Source organism: Gymnoscopelus microlampas (assembly GCF_963454915.1).
Source record: "Gymnoscopelus microlampas genome assembly, chromosome: 14".
Lineage (NCBI taxonomy): Eukaryota > Metazoa > Chordata > Actinopteri > Myctophiformes > Myctophidae > Gymnoscopelus > Gymnoscopelus microlampas.
The window spans coordinates 38,423,245-38,443,609 of record NC_139951.1 but is presented as its reverse complement, the minus strand read 5'-3'; the positions used below and the strand labels follow the sequence as shown (position 1 = coordinate 38,443,609).

The 20,365-nt window shown below is 42.7% G+C and overlaps 1 protein-coding gene across 1 annotated transcript in view; it reads right to left on the bottom strand.

Annotated features, from left to right (window-relative positions):
• Positions 1–8,911: 8,911 nt before the first annotated feature.
• lhpp (phospholysine phosphohistidine inorganic pyrophosphate phosphatase) overlaps positions 8,912–20,365 on the bottom strand; it is a gene marked incomplete at its 5' end in the record, with an annotated part of 38,488 nt that continues 27,034 nt past the window's right edge. Inside the window, one exon of the mRNA XM_084078633.1 lies at positions 8,912–11,430. Within this exon, the coding sequence (XP_083934759.1) occupies positions 11,334–11,430 (97 nt within the window). The 3' untranslated portion in view covers positions 8,912–11,333. The remainder of the gene's footprint in view (positions 11,431–20,365) is intronic.

The following is a 20,365-nucleotide window of genomic DNA, read 5'->3' as shown; positions in this document are numbered from 1 at the left end:
CACACACACACACACACACACACACACACACACACCTCTTTGCATCTTTGCAGTCTGCACGACATTACATTAAAGTCATTTAGCAGACGCTTTTATCCAAAGCGACTTACAATAAGTGCATTCAACATAGGAGGTAGGCAAGAAAACTACTGATCATCGGAAGTCTAAGTGCATTCTCTTCCAAAACAAGCAACTAAGAGTATACCTAGCGCTAAGGTAAAAGTGCAATATATCAGCTACCAACTTTCTTAAACAGATGAGACAAATAGGAAAATCAAATGTGCAAGAGCTAAAACCAATAAGTGCATCAAATAATAAACAAGATCCAATAAAACAAGAGCTCGTACAAATAATTGACAAGAAGTAGGCCAGGCTAAGAGGAAGGGTCAGGGTAGTGTTTCCTGAAGAGGTTTGGGAACCACAGAAATGTCTTTCGTCGCAGGCTGAAAACCAGCCTGCGACGAAAGACATTTCTGTGGTTCCCAAACAGTGGGTCGGGACCCATTTGTGGGTCGGGACCCATTTGTGGGTTGCGGACACATTTTTATGGGTCACGACTCGCAAGGAAATATATATTTTTTTACTTCAAAAAAAAAATCTAAAGATTGTCCCACAATTATTCATAAAGAAATCTAAATTCCATTAAAAAAATACATTAAAAAGACTTTAGAAGTAGTGAAAATAGCAGACCTACAATCTTGATCGAGCTTGTAGATCGGCTATTTTCTCTAGTTTGGGTCCCGGGAAGACATCAAATTAACATAGACCAAGCTGATTGTTCTTAATACTCACTGTACACGCACGCACGCACGCACGCACGCACGCACGCACGCACGCACGCACGCACGCACGCACGCACGCACGCACGCACGCACGCACACACACACACACACACACACACACACACACACACACACACACACACACACACACACACACACACACACACACACACACACACACACACACACACACACACACACACACACACACACACACAGCACCTCTCTCTCTGCACAACATTTCTTGCATGACCAAAAATGTGATACAGCTCAGCTTGAAAGGTTCAGCCAGTGGTGTTATGTCTGGGCAGCTGCATGCCTCACACACACCCAGCAGCATGAAATGTGTCAAGGTGTAGGAACTCCACGAGCCTCCTAGTAGTTAAAACAGACACATGCTCAGTTGAGTTCAGTCTGGGTGGTGGGAGGTGGTGGGGCCGGGGGTCCCTGCAGCGAGGTGGTGGTGGGGCCGGGGGTCCCTGCACAGCGTGGGGGGATTATAGGATCTGTGAGTGTGAGGAGTGGAGTGCTCTGACTGGCTGGCTGGGCTTGGGCTTTTCACAAAAGGCAACTGAACACCTTCGAGAGAGAGAGAGAGAGAGAGAGAGAGAGAGAGAGAGAGAGAGAGAGAGAGAGAGAGAGAGAGAGAGAGAGAGAGAGAGAGAGAGAGAGAGAGAGAGAGAGAGAGATCCCAGCCCCCACCAATGTACTGACATTTTTCACTTAAGTAAAAGTATCAAATGTGTTCAAATGTTACTTGAGTAAAAGTACAAAAGTATTGGTATCAAAATGTACTTAAAGTACCAAAAGTACAAGTACTCAAATGTTTGAAAATAGCAGATCTACAAGCTCACAGCAATGCGACACGTTGTGAGCTTTTTTCGGCTATTTTCAAATGGTATAAAAAAGGTATAAAATAAGGCTAAAGTGGTTAATGTATGTTTTATAATGTAATAATTTATATCTGCAAAGTAATAACTGGTATTAACTAAAGTTTTCAAATAATTGTAGTGGAGTAAAAGTACAATTTGCCTCTGAGATGTTAGTGGAGTAGAAGTAAAAGTGTAGACAATTGGAAGTACACAGGTAAAGTAAAAGTACCTCAAAATTGTGCTTAAATACAATACTTGAGTAAATGTATTTAGTTACTTTACACCACTGCAGAGAGCGAGCGAGAGAGAGCCCAGCCCCCCACTGTATTATAGGCAGAGAGAGCCTCAGATCTCAGGCCAGCTCTCTTGCTCCAGACATAAGCCTCCCCAACCTGCTGCAGTCAGACAGTCGTCTTTCTCTTTTCTCTCCCCTGGACAGAATAGTATACACTTTAAATGGAGACATATGACCACCCAGTCACCCTCAACTACACACACACACACACACACACACACACACACACACACACACACACACACACACACACACACACACACACACACACACACACACACACACACACACACACACACACACACACACACACACACACTTATAGGGATGACATCACAGGGTCACGGTTCTGTGTCTCGGGAGCATAAAGTCTCCCTGGCTTCAGTGGACAGTTGTGTAGGGGTCGCATCCCCCTGGGGGGGTGGAGGGGTGGGGGGTGTTCTATGACGCCTGAGTTCATGTTTAGCAGAGAGTACAGAGCGCTCTCTGTGAGAACTGAAACAGATTGCTTGTATAGACACTGAGGGGGAAGGAGGTGGGGGGGGGGGGCTAGAGAAGGAAGGGGGAGAGAGAATTGAGGAGGGCCTCCTCCAGTCCGAAACTGAAGGATTCTCCTGCACGGTTAGACTCGAGTGCCCGTCAAAGCTATCCCCATGAGAGAAGGACAGTGATGACATGGCGGTGCAAACAAGTGACTGGGCTGCCAATGCTTCTACCATCAGTGGTGGAAAAAGTACTCACATTAGAAATACTCTGTTACAAGTAAAAGTCCGACCACCCAGTCAGATCTACAAGCTCTGCAAGCTCTGCTATTTTCAAATGGTTGAAATGTATATAGGGCTGAAGTGGGTAATGTATGTTTTGTAATAATAATCAAAATCTACAAAGTAACTAGCAACTAAAGTTTTCAAAAAGTTGTAGTGGAGTAAAAGTACAATATTTGCCTCTGAGATGGAGTAGAAGTAAAAGTACTGAAAATTGGAAATACTCCAGTAAAGTAAAAGTACCTCAAAATTGTACTTAAGTACAGTACTTGAGTAAATATACTGAGTTACTTTACACCACCGGAGAGAATTAGGGGGCCTCCAGTCCGAAACTGGAGTGAGTGCCCCGTCAAAGCTGCCCCATGAGGGAAGGACAGTGATGAAATGCAGGTGGAATCAAGTGACTAATGCCTCCACCATGGTACCATTGCTCCACACACTAAAGGGAGGGGCGCCCCGAACCAACCAGCGCAAATAACGCGACTGCAATCAAAACAAAAAGTAGTGTGTTCGTTCCCACAGATAACGGTGGAATCCGAGACTGCAGGTGTGTGCAGCGAGCGGGTGGTGTCTGTCTGGTCAGCTGACCCGCCATTTCCTGTGGAACAGGAAGAGCCCAAAACTGTGCGGAGATGAAAGCTCAAGGTGAAGTGTAGTGTAGTGTAGCGCGCCGAGCCGAGCCGCGCGGCAGCTGGCGGTCGTTGAGGTGTGTAAACGCAGGTGCGCGTGCTACAAGAGCAGCAGTGTGTGTGCAAACGCCGTGTAACAAGAACCCAAATGCAAACAGATTACATCATGTGAACATACTGTATATACATGGTGGCGGTTGTTGGCTCCGAGACGCACTGCAGGAGCCTCGATTTCCCACTCAGCTCAGACACTCCTCCTGGGGCCTAATTTATAAAGATGTTGACATTTATATATCATTAATTCATTGAAGAAAAAAAACGAATTAAAATTACAACCGTGGAATTCATACAGTACCGTGAAAAACAATAACATATTAGGTTTGGATTTATATTCAATTATGTCTTGTAAAATAAATATATTATATATCAGAGGTCTTCAACAGGGGGTCCGGGACCCCTAGGGGGTCCTCAGTTACTACAGGGGGTCCGCCAAATCTTTGTGTGATATGATTATTATTTTTTTACCTTAACCTCTTGAACCCTAGCATCCCTTTTCTAAGGAGAACTTTTGCCAAAAATAGCAGATCTACAAGCTCACAACGCCTCGCGCTGCGAGGTGTATAGGTGTAGAGGTGTAGAGGGAAAAAAGAACGGTAAAAAAACCTGAGTTTAATCTGAAACACAATTGTGGACCTACACAATATAGAGGGGGTCCCTGCTTCATCTCTGTCTCAGCTAGGGGGTCCTTGGGCTGAAAAGGTTGAAGACCCCTGTTATATAGTATAACCCACATACAAGATAAACGTTTCTGTAAGTCACAGCTTGGCCGTGAAGTTGAAAAAAAAAAACTCAAACCCATCCTACATACTTTGTTGTACATCAAACAGCAAAAATAGCAAAAAAAAAGTGTTGTGCAGCTTGTAGAATTGTTATTTTTTTGACAAATGTTCAGTTCTTAGTTAGGACATGCCCAGAATAAGGTCGCTAGGGTTCATGTGGTTAATTGCGAGGACACAGTAAATGAGAAGTCGCTATGAGCACGCTATAGGCCTGGGTTAGGCCGTGTGATATCGACAGACATCTCGGTGAGCCACATCCCCTCCTGTGTGACAGGATTCAGTGTCCCCGAGGTGTCAATCAACGTGATTGTGGAATAATGAACTCATCAGCTTTATGACGTCAGGTCGGAGAGGAAGGGAGAGGCACTTTATCAAACACTCATAACCAGTGGTGTTCTATGCTTTTTCGGAGGTCATACGATAATCATTTTTCAAATTGCCGAAACATATCTAGGGCTGAAGTAGTTAGTGTGTTTTGTATAATAATAATCCAAATCTACAAAGTAACTAGTAACTAAAGTTTTCAAATAATTGTAGTGGAGTAAAAAGTGCAATATTTGCCTCTGAGATGTAGTGAAGTAGAGGTAAAAGTATTGAAAATTGGAAGTACTTTAATAAAGTAAAAAATATCTCAAAAATACCTCTAAACTCACTTTCATCGCACAGGAATAACATTTCAAAGGCGAACGCCGATATTGGTTCTCAAGAGGACTTTTACCGTGACATTGAACATTAGCTTTGGTCAGAAATTAATCCAAAAGGTGGCTTTAAGGTATAAGGTCTTGCATATCAGGCTTTCATTGTGTTCTGCCTACCAAAGAAACTCAGGTGACCTTGAATGACGTGATTCTGTACATCAACACGTAATCAATGGATATCAATGTTAGCGAGAAGGCAATACCACTTGCTGTTTCTCAACATCGGGTTCGGGGCCCAACAGGGGTCCAAATGGACCCTCATGGGTTCTGTAAATGGGATCCGTAACCATTTGGCTCCATTTGTACACTCTCAGAGTTAAAGGACGACTTCACCCATTTTCAACCTATCTTTATTTAATTGGTCCTCACTAATGCTCATAAAATGGTTAAAAAAAATCTACTTGGTATGTGTCTCAGAGGAGGGCTGTGGACAGATCAGAAACCCGCCTACCAGTGACATCATCGATGGGAAATCCAAGCTCATAGAAACTGCAGGCTTTCAATTCCTGGAAAGTTAGCATGATATAATGGAAGCCATTGTTCTTGCATTATTAAAAAAAAACAAAAAAAATCTTGTTTGAAAAAACAAGGCGGCTTTCTGAAGTGTCCACAGCCCTCATATGAGACACAGAACGAGTAAGGAAAAATGGTACCATTTTATCATGAGCATTAGTGAGGACCAATTATACAAAAATAGGTTAAAAATGGGTGAAGGCATGAGCTCGGCCCTGGCCTCCCTAGGTTGGCAGAGGGAAGGTAGTGCCCAGGATTACATAGACAATTGGCGCTGGGTGTAAAAAATAGGGTTACAAAATCGTGGGATAAAAAATTAAGAAAAAAAAAATGGGTGAAGTCGTCCTTTAAATAAACACTAGAGAATTTGTTTGTACAGTGTAGATTGGGGTCCCAGACAGTGTTGCCAGATTCTGTGAGAGAAACAAGCAACCAGGTCTAGGAAAACCAGCCCAAAAGAAGCGACTATGGACCACATGAGCACTTTAACATATACATCAGCTATTTGAATAAGCAGATCTGGCAACCCTGCTCCCAGAGTCCTGTGGCCTGATATGCAAACTGGGGGGTCCTTGAAATGAAAAGGGTTGAGAATCACTGACTTTTAGTAAACAAACCCTGGACACAGTGGTGATAGAAGGTGATAAATAAACATGTGAGTTCACTTTGACCAGCGGGACAGGACCGCCTTGAGAGCATTGAGGTCGTACAGTACATGTCCAGACATGTCTGCTTGAAATGAGGTCATCTTTGTTATTTGTGAAAGGCAACCCTCTCCTTCAGTCTGCGGCTGACAATAATCAATTTCTTGCACTTAAAGAGGGAATAATAGCTGTTGAAGCAGTTTACCTGTCAGGAAGCCTTCAGAAACAGATACACGTGGACGCCAGGAAATAGTAGCGGTTAGCATGTTGTTAACCACTTTCAACTTGGCATCCCTATTTTTGGCATGTCATACAGTATCAGTGTGTTTTTTTTTTAAGCCGTTAAGACCGGGAACGCATCTGTGTCATTTTAGATTTCTTTGGTTATTCAAAAATAGCAGATATACAAGCTCATAGCGCGGCACCGAGTGCCGTGCTATGAGCTTGTAGATCTGCTATTTTTGAAAAATCGTGAAAATGTGTGCAAATCTTTGAATATATACATTTTTAAAGCAAACATCTGTAACTCAAATCTTTGCTTCTGGGGGTCCCTGGAACTAAATATTTTGAGATGGGGGTCCGCGGCCAATACATATCATTTTGGGGGTCCTTGACATGAAAAAGTTTAAAAACCACTGATGTAGCAACATAGGTTTTTTCAAAAAACTGTTAGGATTTAGAAGACATTTTTAGAAGACAAGAAGACATTTTGTAGAATCTGCCTCAGGGCTTAAAGAGTTAAACGTTTTATGCCCTAGGCACACCAATGGGCAAGTCAAAATGTCAAGGCACACCTGTATTCATAGCAGTGGTGTGTTGTAGTTTTTGTTTGGAGGGATACGATAATCAATCCCTGCACGACATGCGCGTGGTCGTGGAGATACGCTAGCGCGTTTTCAATGGATGAAATGATTAGTAAGAGGGCTACGCTTGGCTACGAAATGTTTCTGCAGGTCACACTACGTATATAGCGTAACATGGTACAACACACCACTGATTCATAGCGAAAACAGCCGATCTGCAAGCTCACAGTGCGTCGTGAGCTTGCAGATCGGCTGTTTTCCCAAATTGTAGCTTATGACATGCTCCAAATCGGGATGCCAGGTTGAAAGTGGTAAACATATTTGTGTGTTGTTACTGATATAGTAAATTAAAACATTCCTAGTTTTTTGGTATAGTTGTATATACTGTATTGCAATAATGTGTGGTTGACACATATTCCCAAGGTACACCTGGACTTGTCTCACAACACAGCGTTTGGTGACGAGTGCATTGCAGTATATCGTAAAACATTACCAGAAATGGTTAAAAATAGCAAAAATACAAGCTCTACAAGCTCACAAAGTGTCGGCTATTTGTGGTACGCCCTAAGTATATAGGACCATAAGTGGTTAACAGCTAATGGGGATCCCAATAAACTAAATAAACAAAATACTGGCAGTAATTTGTACCTGCTCTTGTGTGAAATGGGTGGATGACCTTGAGGCCAGTCCAAGAGGGGTGTGTGTGTGTGTGTGTGTGTGTGTGTGTGTGTGTGTGTGTGTGTGTGTGTGTGTGTGTGTGTGTGTGTGTGTGTGTGTGTGTGTGTGCGGGTGCGCGTGTGCGTGTGTGTGTATCATTCATCGAGCCCTGGGGTGTGTTTATGTGTGCTTGTGTCTAACAACCAGCTGATGAACTAGCTGTGTTTAGTGAAGGTGTGCCTATGGTTACGTGTTGACAGCAGCGGCCGTATAGTTCAGCCACGGACGGTTGCCCTAACATGAACTGGAAGAACACGGTTCTTCTGATTCAAGCATGTGTAGCAAATGCATGTGTAGCTCCGTCATGCATCACCATTTGATGTCCAATAACATAATGGATGAAAACATGGGTCAAACTAGGTGGAACCCCTTACGACTGGTGGAATACCACAGTGATTAATAGCCGCTATAGCTGCTTTTTGCAGCACGCATTAATATTTATTTCACAATCAGAAATGGGAGTGGTACTCCATGGATTACGACTGGGCCCGGCAGAGACGCAGTGTTTCATAACACTCTGTAGCATTTCATTAAGTTTAATTGGCCAATAAAATTCATGCTTGTGTCAGCTAATGGTGAGTTGAACCAGAAAGGCCCTCAATAAATCACTTGGCCAATGTTCTTTTGTTCTGGGCGAATCCATTTGGTTACAATGAACGAAACCTTGGGGGCAACAGTGGAGCAGGGGCTTGTTTTTTTCTGCCCCAGTTCCAAGGGGCAGTAACAAGCCAACTGGCATGGATTTAATAGCATTCAAGGCAACGGTTGGTTTCATTTAGTCTCGTCACTTTATTGAACCTCACCGGAGATTAAGTCAATGGCAAACAGTTGCTAATAATTAATTACCAATTACACAAGGAATAAACTATTAATTAACCCATTCAATACCGGGAACGCATCTACAAATGTCTTCTAATTCCTAACAGTTTTCTGAAAACCGTATGTTGCTGTAGTATCAGTGGTTCTCGAACTTTTCCATGTCAAGGACCCCCAAAATGATATGTATTTGGTCGCGGCACCCCCATCCCAAAATATTTAGTTCCAGGGACCCCCAGAAGCAAAGATTTTAGTTACAAATCGCTTTAAAAAAATAATAATTCTATATTCAAAGATTTACATTTTTTTTTAATGATTTTTCAAAAATAGCAGATCTACAAGATAATAGCGCGGCACTCAGTGCTGCGCTATGAGCTTGTACATCTGCTATTTTTGAATAGCCAAAAGTATAAAATAACGTCTATAGCTAAAATCTAAAATGACATACTGTAGATGCGTTCCAGGCTTGAACGGGTTAATCAAAATCCTAAACTACACGCACTACAGGTGGATCAGATAAAGCGAAGAGTGCTGTAGATTTATGACACCGTAGCCAGGTGATAAAGAGAACTCACTTTATTCTTGTAATGTTTGCTTTCAGAGGAGGAACATGAGCTAAAGTAAATCATCACACCAACCGGGTTTATCATCGATGAGCTCCACTCACTTCCCGTTTTCCAATAACTTGTTTCAGTAAAAGGAACAGCTGCTGTTCACATATTATTCATCAGTAAGTGGGCCAAAGGCTGTGTTTAACTCAAAGCTTAAGAGACAATGAGCCCTTCAAAAAATACAATAAAACAAACAATGCCTCTAACGAGGTTAAAACAAGGTTCTAGCTAAACAAATCTACCAAGAGGAGACGAATGCTCGCTGACGATCAATAATGCATTATTCTCTTCTTCCAATACTCTACAAATATGGTTAGTCAAGTGCTTGTAGCTTGAGTGCTTAGCTTAAGGTCTCTTGCCACTAACTGTGTACTAAGGTTGCTCTTACTTGCTCATTATAAAATATTTCACTTTCACATAATAGTGAGTCATGAAATAGACAGCTACATTTAATTTCTCAGGATTTCCTACTGATACAGTATACAGTACCTCTTAGGGGTGCAAACGTTAATCGAACACATGTAATCGATTATACATTATTAACCCATTAATTCTACAAATGCCGTCTAAATAAGAAGTTCTCACAATTTCAAGATTTTTCGAAAATGTTCAAAAAAAGCAGATGTACAAGCTCGCGGCACAAAGTGACGCGCTGCGAGCTTGTACATCTGCTATTTTTGAATAAAAAAAATCTAAATTGACACAGATGCTTTCCTGGTTTTAATGGGTAAAAAAAATAATACCGAAAATAGCAGATCTATAAGCTCACAACTGGTGAACTTGTAGAATGGCATAGTATAAAATAGGACTTAAGGTAGGGTAAGTGATATTTTTTGGTTAAACAAAAAGTTTTTTGTTTAAACAAAAAGTTTTTTGTTAAAAGGTTAAAGCACTATATTCTGATGGAGAGTGGAGACTCCTGTCCTGAACAAACACTCTATAGCAATGAGTACTATCAGAATATAAAGCTATTTAACACTTAATTCATCGATTTAGTCAAGTATAAATAAAATCAATAAGCATTGTTTGTGTTAATTTGTTGATAAGTATATCATTTTTCATTATCCCAAAAACGCGCTCATCAATTATTTGATTAATCAAAAAAAGTAATGGATAGAATAATCGCTAAGATAATAATTGATAGTTGCAACCCAAACTAGCTGACTCATAAGGGTGCACTCCTTCAACACCTTCATTCTTCTCTTTCCTTTTGAATGTCCACCCACATGTCAAGGTTTTAGTCACATTTCATGTAAACATGAAGTACGTTATTTGATGAGGTCGATTATTTACAGACAAAAGCACCGTACAATTCTTTAGTGTTCAAGATTCTATATCCTGTCTTTCAGAAAAAGGATCTGTTTCCATACCAGGGGAATAGTATTTCATCGCTGTCGGGCAGAAACATTGTCCTATTTTATACTTTGTCATATGACAGTGTTACACAAGAGTACCAAAAATAGCTGATCTACCAGCTCATAACACAGCACAATGCGATGCGGTTGTGAGCTTGTAGATTTAGCTATTTTTGTAAGATTTTGCTTCTATTTTTTGTAAACATCTATGGCTATAATGACATGCCCAAAACCACTGCAGTACTGTATGCCTTGACTGCAGCCAGGCAGTGTTAATTTTGACAGCAAATTCTGTTTTAGTCTTTAGTCATCTGAAATTGTTAAGTCTAGTCTTAGCCGACTAAATATTAAAATCTTAGTCTTTTAGTCTTAGTCAACTAAATGTATTTTGACAGCAAATTCTGATTTAGTCTTAAGGTCCTTACACACCGGGGTCGATTTTTTCATGCGAATAATACGTTTTTTTAAAAAAAAACCTTATAAAGTCAATGCAAGCTTCCACATCAGTTTCGCGGAGCGAAAAAGCATCTTTTATTTATTCGGACCGAGTCCGAATTTTGTGTATATATAGAATTGGAATAAATCAGGACAAGCAGGGCAGGGAAATATATAATTATTATATAGGTGTAGTGATACACCTATAAAATAGGTGCATCTATGAGACTAGATATCGTCTACGATTTTGGAATTATTGCAATATGATATGGCATGTGTTTCTTTTCCTGCTTTGAATCAATTAAGCCTGAGCTATGTCGATTAATCAAAAATGCAAGCTTCCACATCAGTTTCGCGGAGCGAAAAAGCGTCTTTTATTTATTCGGACCGAGTCCGAATTTTGCGTATATTCACATAATCGCCGGCGTGTAATGATCTTAAGTCTTTTGAATACCATTTATTTTAGTCTAAATACTAATACTAAAATAAAGTCTTAGTTTTTCAGACTTAGTCAACACATTTTACACTGCAGCCAGGGTCCACACCATACATCCTCATCCTCAGTGTCCCCTCTGACTGAGGAGAAGGTCCACGGCCTGGGCCAGGTCATCCACGGTACCATCGGCGGTCACCGTTGGGTGTCTCTCGTCGCTGGGCCTGCAGGAGAGAGAAAAGCCACACAGAAGAGGATGTGTCACACAGGAGGAACCGAAAAAACAGCAGCCAGCCACACACAGCTGTAAACAACAGGGCAGGGCAATAATAGGGAAGAGGGAATAATAGCTGTTGAAGCAGTTTACCTGTCAGCAAGCCTTCAGAAACAGATACACGTGGACGCCAGGAAGAGTAGCGGTTAGCATGTTGTTAACCACTTTCAACTTGGCTTCCCTATTTTTGGCAAGTCGTATCGGTGTTTACAAAAAAAAAAGGTTTTGTGCCCTAGGCACACCAATGGGCAAGTCAAAATGTCAAGGCAAACCTATATTCATAGCGAAAACAGCAGCTTGTAGATCTGCCGTTTTAGAAATTTTACCAAAGTTGTGCAATCGAACACTGCAATTTGAAGGCGGACGGGAGAGAATTGGAATAAATCGGGACAAGTAGGGCAGGGAAATATATAACTATTATATAGGTGTAGTGATACACCTATATAATAGGTGCATCTATGAGACTAGATATCGTCTACGATTTTGGAATTATTGCAATATGACATGGCATGCAGTGTTTCTTTTCCTGCTTTGAATCAATTAAGCCTGAGCTATGTTTTATTTTTTAAAGAAAATTGATATCGTCACAATACGATATTATCGTCACAATACGATATTATCGTCACAATATCGATATTGAGCTATCTGGTCCAAAATATCATTATATTTTGGCCATGTCGCTCAGCCCTAGGGACTAGACAGTACAACTCTGTCCTGAAGAGTTCATGGAACTCTGAGTGTGTACGAATGCAACCAAATGGGCATGTCATTATATTTAATGGAAAAGGTAAATAAAAGGTAAAGGTCTTACCTTTATTTATCTTTTCCGTTAAGTTGCATATGTACACTCTCTAGACAGACAGACAGACAGACAGCCCTTTATAGATCCCGTGGAGGAAATGCAGTTGTCATAGCAGCAACGCGGTAAACATCATGAAAACACAGAGCAGATACTGGTAGAGTAGAAGAGATACAGCCAAGATTAAAGAATACAAAAATAGTACTAAAAAGTGGTAACTTGGACTCACTGGGTTAGCATAATGTATGATCTATTACTTACTGTAGATACATATAAAAGTTGGCATAAGTATCAATGTACAATCTATAACCAGTAATATGGGCATAAATCCAGCTTCCATCAGTGGAATACAGTATGTACTGTACAAACTATTGGATACAGTGGATAGGATGCGAGGCTGATATATATGTACAGAGAAAATATAATAGTGAATATAGTGAAGTGATATTCATTCTATGAATGGTAAAGCATTCATAGCAGAAGTCTAACATTAATACTTAGTACTGTGCAGTAACGTAAACAGGAGTGCTGTACAGATGGGGACCAGCGTGTGTTAGCTTGTGGGGGGAAAGTCCTGCTAATGACTGCCGTCTGAGAAAGTTCACGCGGAATGATTATAATAGCTCCCATTAGATCAACAGAGAGCGAGCGACTTGCTAAAACTGTTTGGGTTTCCTACCGTAATTCATTTTCCCCTCTGATGACATCGCCACTCTTAAACCGGATTCATACTTCGTCGCACGCCGCTGTTTTGAGCGTCGAAAATAGCAGTCCTACAAGCTCACAATGCATCGCATCCGCGACACGTTGTGCGAGCTTGTGGGTCTGTTATTTTTGGCGCGCGACACTGTTATGCGACGAAGCATAACGTAGGCATTAAAGAGGTGTCTGTGTGCTACTGCCTGCATCTGTTTCCAATCTCCGTCGCCAACACTTGTTCCTCACAGCACTCTGCACAAGCAGTCCAGCAAGTCCAGGGTGTTCATGTAACTCTTGAGGTGTAGAAATGGACCAGTAATGGTACCGTGATGTACGATGTGTTCTTTTCAACAGAAACAGGATTGAGAAATTAAAGGGATAGTTCACCCCCAAAATGACTACTAATAATTTGATGACCGGCAGCGGTTCCGGTAGGAGACACAAAGAATCTCCTTTGTGTCTCCTACCAGAACCGTTGCCTACCGCTCCACTGGTCAGCCAATCATTTAATTATTGGCTTAGGAATGCAACAAAAACAAAACAATATCCATGAATTCAAGTCTCCATGGGGTGACTAATCGATAAACAAGTAATCTTTTGGGTGAACTAACCCTTTAACCCTAGCGTCCCGATAGTGGCCTGGGCACGTCATAGGCGAATATTCCATGAAAATCTGTGAACATTCTGCAAACACAGCCAATCTACAAGCTCACAACGTCTCGCAACGCAATGTGTTGTTTGCTTATAGATTGGCTATTTTCAATTTGGTGTCGAGGTAAAGGAGGAGGGGGTCCAAGTGTAGGCCCCTGGGGGACCTCGGTCAACAAAGTACTGTGTAGGGTTTAAGTGGTTTTAACCACTTAAAAGGAGCACTTCACCCGTTTTATCTTCATATAATTGGTCCTCACTAATGCTCAATATAAGATGGCATCATGGCACCATTTCGCCTATAATGACATGAACCACAATAGGGACACTAGGTTGAAAGTGGTTTTAAATAAATACTACATAATTATTTTTTGCCAAATAAGAATTCTCAGATGTTATCTAGAGTCTGATCTAGAGAAATACATTTTTTTAAAAAAGTCTGGTTGTCCGCTGTGTTTTCATCAGAGCGTCGGCAAGGCTGTGACAGGCATCAGGCGGCAGGCCTATCTCCCCCCTGGCGGCTGCCATTGTTTGGCCCGGGCCCCAGTGATGGATGCAGATACGGCTGTTTAATCAGCTGGCAGGGGAAATGCGATGCGTCTGGCATGGCACCAACTCCAGGGCCACAGCGTGCATGAGGACCCTCTTCCTCCCAATCAGATCCTAAAAAGGACGGAGACGCCCCACTCCCATTCATGGGAGCAAGGGGGCTGCGCGGGACTCCGGCTCGTTTATGAAACGGGGGGGCCTATAGACCCCCCCCCCCCCACAAAATCCCTGACCGGGGCCCTGTCTGCGTGCCGCCTCTGTTCCCCGGTCACGGGCCGCGAGCGGGGGGCCTCTCCCCGACACAAGAGGAACTCCAGATGGGACGGCTTTGTGTGGCCCTGGGCGTGCGGCACGCATAGCGCCATTAATCCTGGCCCTCTGAGAGCCTGCATGGGGCCATGGCAAATATTTGTGAGCCGCCCAAGTGTAGAAAGGAAGAAAAAAGGTGGGTGACGAGAGGGAGGGAGGGAGGGAGGGGGGGCGGGGGTGGGGGGGCTAGAGGCGTAAGAGGGCGCAGTGAGGTGTTGAATGCTAAGGTGAATATGGAGCAGCTGTATAAAGCTTAACCACTTAAGCCCCTAGGCTACATACTGCCTTGTACGACGGATAGCGACAATAGCCTATACTGTGGCGATGCACTGTGAGCTTGCAGATCGGCTATTTACTTAAATGTTTTTATCCCACGATTTTGTCCCACCCATTTTTCACCCAGTGCCAATTGCCTAAGCTTGTAAACCTGGGCGCTACTCTCCCTCTGCCAGCCTGGGGAGAGCCCCGAACTGAGTTCATGCTTCCTTCAACGCATGAGGAGCGAGCAGGCCGCTTCTTATCACCTGACAGGGGGGAGTTTCCCCGGTAGGACGTAGCGCGTGGAAGGAACACGTGACGTTATTCCCCTCCATCAGGCGGCCCGGCTGACCAGGGGGAGACAGTATAGAGACCAGGATTACTGCATGTTTTTTTCTGAGGGTACCTACCCTAGCCTAGGAGACATGGGGATAACATGCAAATTCCACACAGAAAGGGCAGATAGATCGGCTATTTTCACGAACTTTGAAACCGATTAAACCGTTTCTTTGAACATTTTCGCCTATAATGTCATGCCCCAAAACAGGGATGCTGGGTTGAAAGTCGAACGTTACATTTACACTAAGTTGTGTGACAGCCTTGCTTGCCGAAAATGACCCATTTTCCCCAATGTGAAGAAAAACGTGCTGCATGGAGAGAGCTGTGCCGCGGCCTCAGTGTGTGTTTATGCACGTCTGTCAGCCCGCTAGGGCTCAGGGGGTTATGTGAGCCGCTCCGTTAATAATGGTCACGGTGTTCTGTCTCCTGTGCTGGGTTACTCCCCGGCCTCGCTCCCTCTCTCTCTCTCTCTCTCGCTCTCAATCCAAGGGACTGATTGAGTTCACACACACATCACGTCACACACACACACACACACACAAACACAGAGGACGGTCAGCAGGCTATCACGTTTCAAACGGCACACAATCACAACCGGCCCGCTCCATCTCAGGTCCTAGACGGGCCTTAATGCGGCTCCAAATCTTGCCGTGCCCTCCGGGTTTTTAGATATGCATGCATGCCTGTTGTGTGTGTGTGTGTGTGTGTGTGTGTGTGTGTGTGTGTGTGTGTGTGTGTGTGTGTGTGTGTGTGTGTGTGTGTGTGTGTGTGTGTGTGTGTGTGTGTGTGTGTGTGTGTGCGTGTGTGTGTGTACATTCATTTTTGCCCAGCTTTTCTCCCCTATGCTATGAATAATGAAGGACTAAACCAGGTCAATGTGACCATGCAAAATTCAAGCGCACAATGCAGCTAGTGTTACCGATGAGGTAATGCCTTTCTGTGGGCGCTCGCTCGCTGCAGGTCCTTCAGGTCAATGCAATATCAATACACGTGAACAGATAGGGCTTTGGTCCCAGAGCCTCTGAGTAATTGACACAACACAGACTCACTGTCTACACATGCAGGGGATGAAGTCAACTATGAGGTCAGGTGGCATTAGTCGACCTTATACACTGCAACATGGACCCTTCGCCGGGTTCGTCTTTGCACCTTTACCCTCAGAGCTCAATCAACACTCGAGATTTAACTGTGTAGTACACGGTACACGCACCTCTCAAGCGGCGTTGCCATGTCCGCTTGTTATAAGCGACTTTGCGCCTGCTTGTTTTTCTGTCGAGTTGCTTGTAAATATTGGTAGTTGCGGGTTGCGTTTTTTTTTTGGGGCTTGTTTCTGAGGTGTAGTTGCTTATTTGGGCTTGTTTCCTAATGTTGTTTAAACCATGTTGCTTAGCACTGTCTCTAACTACCCCCGAGAGACAGTGGGGGCAGTAGCATGCTACTTGGACACAGGCCGGGGTTTGATGAGCCTTGGTCAGGTCGCCTGGAGAAGGGTGTACCGGTTGCAAGACCTGAAACACCCAGTGACTCCAGGAAACAACACAGATGATGTGTCTAAGTGCATCAGTCAATGTTTTATTGACTAAACCAGTGGCTCTAAAACATTTTCATCAAGGACCACCAAATTAATATGCATGTGTCCACTGACCCCCCCCCCCATCTAAAAATAGTTTGTGGCATAGATATACAAGATTTGCGTTGTTAAAATATTCCAAAATATTAAACGTTTTCCCCTTTTTCCCCCAAGAAAATAGCAGATTTTCATAATACATCGGCTATTGTCAAATAGCCGATGTATTATGTTGGGCACGTGGCCCATAGCCGCTTCTTTTGGGCTCGTTTTCCTAGACCTGGTTGCTTGTTTCTCTCACAGAATCTGGCAACGCTGCTCTCAAGTCTCAACCTTTCCAAAAAGGGATATTCAATTTCTGCTGTTTGTTAATTTGCTGCATGCGGTGATGGAGCTATGTCAGGGGTCAAGTGTCACTGTGTCACTAAGGAACACTATGTAGATTGTTGGAGCCGTTCCGATACCGAAAACCAGTATCGGAAAAAGCTGCCAATACTGTCTAAAAATGCTGGTATCGGTATCGGCGAGTACGCCCAGTCGATGCCATTTCCGATACCACGTCATTTATCACATGAGAATCTTTCACTTACAGTCATATTTTGATTGATTCAGTTGATGTTGCACTTCGGTTTTATACTCTTACTGTACTATGGGGTACTATTTACATTATTATTTTACTAACTGTAATGTAGCTGCACATTAACAATTATTAATTGATTTATTTATTTTTATTCCTAGATCAGTGGTTCACAAACCTTTTGATTTCAAGGACCCCCATAACTCTCTGACCCTTACAGACTCTGTAAGGGTCCATTTGGATGCCCCTCGAGGGACCCAGGTGGTCCCTGGACCCCACTTTGAGAACCACTGTCCTAGAGTTGTTTAAATTAACACACTGGTATCGGATCGGTACTCGGTATCGACTGATACGCAAATTGCGAATTGGTATCGGGAAGGAAAAAAATAGTATGGTACATCTCTAGTAGATTGGAAAGCAGATCTTGTAGACCTGCTATTTTCAAAAGATTGTCATACATTAGACAACTTGAAATGGGACATCCTGCATAATGAGTATGTTCTACTTTCGGTACTTTAAGTATATTTTGATACCAATACTTTAGTACCTTTACTCAAGTACATTCTGAATTCCGGACTTTTACTTGTAAGTATTTCTACATTGCAAGTATTTATACCTTTACTTAAGTAAAACAATTGAATACTTTTTCCATCACTGGTTAGGGCTTGTCCATTATGACACTGTTTTTGTTATTGTTAAGTATCTATACTGGTACATTTCACAATTCACTCTTTAACCTATCAGGTCAGGCCTCAATCTCTAATAGCACAGGAAATTACCCAATCACCTTAACACCTGAAGCCGATTCTACATGTCTCCTAAAGCTCAACAGTTTTCTGAAAAACGTATGTTTCTATAGCAGTGGTGCTCAATCTTTTTCATGTCAAGGACGCTCAAAATGATATGTATTTGGCCGCCGACCCCCATCTAAAATATGTTGTTCCAGAGACCCCCCAGAAGCAAAGATTTGAGTTAAAAAATGTTCGCTTTAAATATATATTCAAAGATTTGCACACATTTTCATGATTTTTGAATAGCCAAAGTGTAAAATAATGCTTTTTTAGCTCAAATCAAAAAGTGACACAGATGCTTCTTCGTGTCTTAATGGGTTAAAGACAAGCTGTCTCATCCATTATGCAATTTGCTCATGAAAAGCAGCCACATACGCCCATAATCGCCTGTAATTGCTATGATATGTCGTTGGGTGAAACAGTTATGCCACCTGCCCTCGGGGGGGAAATGACTGAGATGCATGTGCTGCGAGCCTACAGTGGCTCATGTGCCAGTATATTTATACTTAGGTTGCACACTGGTGTCGTGCAAACCAAATAGGAAATACCTCATCTCCAGTGGTGTAAAAGTAACTAAGTACAGTACATGTACTCAAGTACTGTACTTAAGTACAATTTTGAGCTATTTTTTACTTTACTGGAGTATTTCCAGTTTTCAGTACTTTTACTTCTACTCCACTACATCTCAGAGGCAAATATTGTACTAAAATAGTTACTTTGCAGATATAAATATATGACATTATAAAACATACAGTACATTAACCACTTTAGCCCTATTTTATACCTAGGCCATTTGAAAATAGCCGATCTACAAGCTCACAACGCGTCGCATCTTTGTAGATCTGCTATTTTCAAACATTTTAGTACTTTTACTTTTGGTACTTTAAGTCCATTTTGATACCAATACTTTTGTACTTTTACTCAAGTAAATTTTGAATTCCGGACTTTTACTTGTAACAGAGTACTTCTACATTGCAGTATCGACATTTTTTTTTGTACTTTTTCCACCACTGCGAGTTATGCCAGTATTCATATACTTGGTTGCACACTGGTGTCGTGCAAACCAAATAGGAAATAGCTGATCTCCAAACTCCATCTATACGAGTTTGTGAGCTGGTTAGATCCGGCTATTTCCGGCGCACGACCGACATATCAGGCTTTATAGGTGGGTAGCCACGGGGGCAAGAAATATACTGTGTGATACAACAGGGCTGCTATAAAACGCAGACATGCATTTTCATGAGGGGCAAACCGTGCATTCTTTGAATGGAAGTTGCATATGAATGCCCTCTATACAGTAAAGTGTGCAAGTGTGCAGGCCAGCTGTGTCTCTGTCTGAGCATCTGCTCGTAGGCGGGGGGGGGGGAACGAGAAGACAAGAGGGGAAGACAGGCAGTTTGTGTGTGTGTGTGTGTGTGTGTGTGTGTGGGACACAGAGAGAGAGAGAGAGAGCGGCGGGGTAGCTGGGGCATTCAACCAGTGTGACTTGAGGCTAGAGCTGGCTTTTGTTTTGCTCAGTAAGTGATATTATTCAGTGTATTGTCAAGGTGGCTGACCGCAGGGTGAGAAGGCACGACAGCCCTCGCTCGGGCGGCTTATCTGTTAATGCTTAACGCGCATGCAAACGCGCACGGGCACGCACGTTACGCGAGCACACACACAACAGACAAAACTATAGACGTATACACACACACACACATACAGTACACGCACGCATACAAAAATCCTCCATTTTGTTTTTCAGTTCTCTTAACCTTTGCTGAGTATACCGTTTATGTGTGTGTGTGTGTGTGTGTGTGTGTGTGTGTGTGTGTGTGTGTGTGTGTGTGTGTGTGTGTGTGTGTGTGTGTGTGTGTGTGTGTGTGTATATATATATATATATATATACACACACACACTGTGCAAACACACAGATAGAGAAATGTCTCACTCTTCTTATGAATACCACTTCAATGGGCAAAAATGTTCCACAAGTATTGTCACATGAATCATATTGAAAACAACACAAAAACATAAGCCCCATCTGGATAGACTTGACACACGGTTTCCCTTTGCTTACTTGTTGCAGGGAGGGGGTTAAGTGCATCGTCACCTCTCTGTATCTGAGAAATATTTATAGCGAAGCACATATTCCACTGATTTAAAATATCTCTCCTACGCCATTGCAAGAGGGGCTGGAAAAAAACAAAAAACAAAAAACCCAGTCAAGACTACAGTATGTACTGCTGCATGCGGTGGTGTGTGTTATTCATACCAGACCAATGAAGCCACACTTAGCCAAAACACTGCCTTTTCTCACACGCCTGGCTGAGCCTTGGCAGAGAGTGTGAGATACTGTCAGAGCACCAA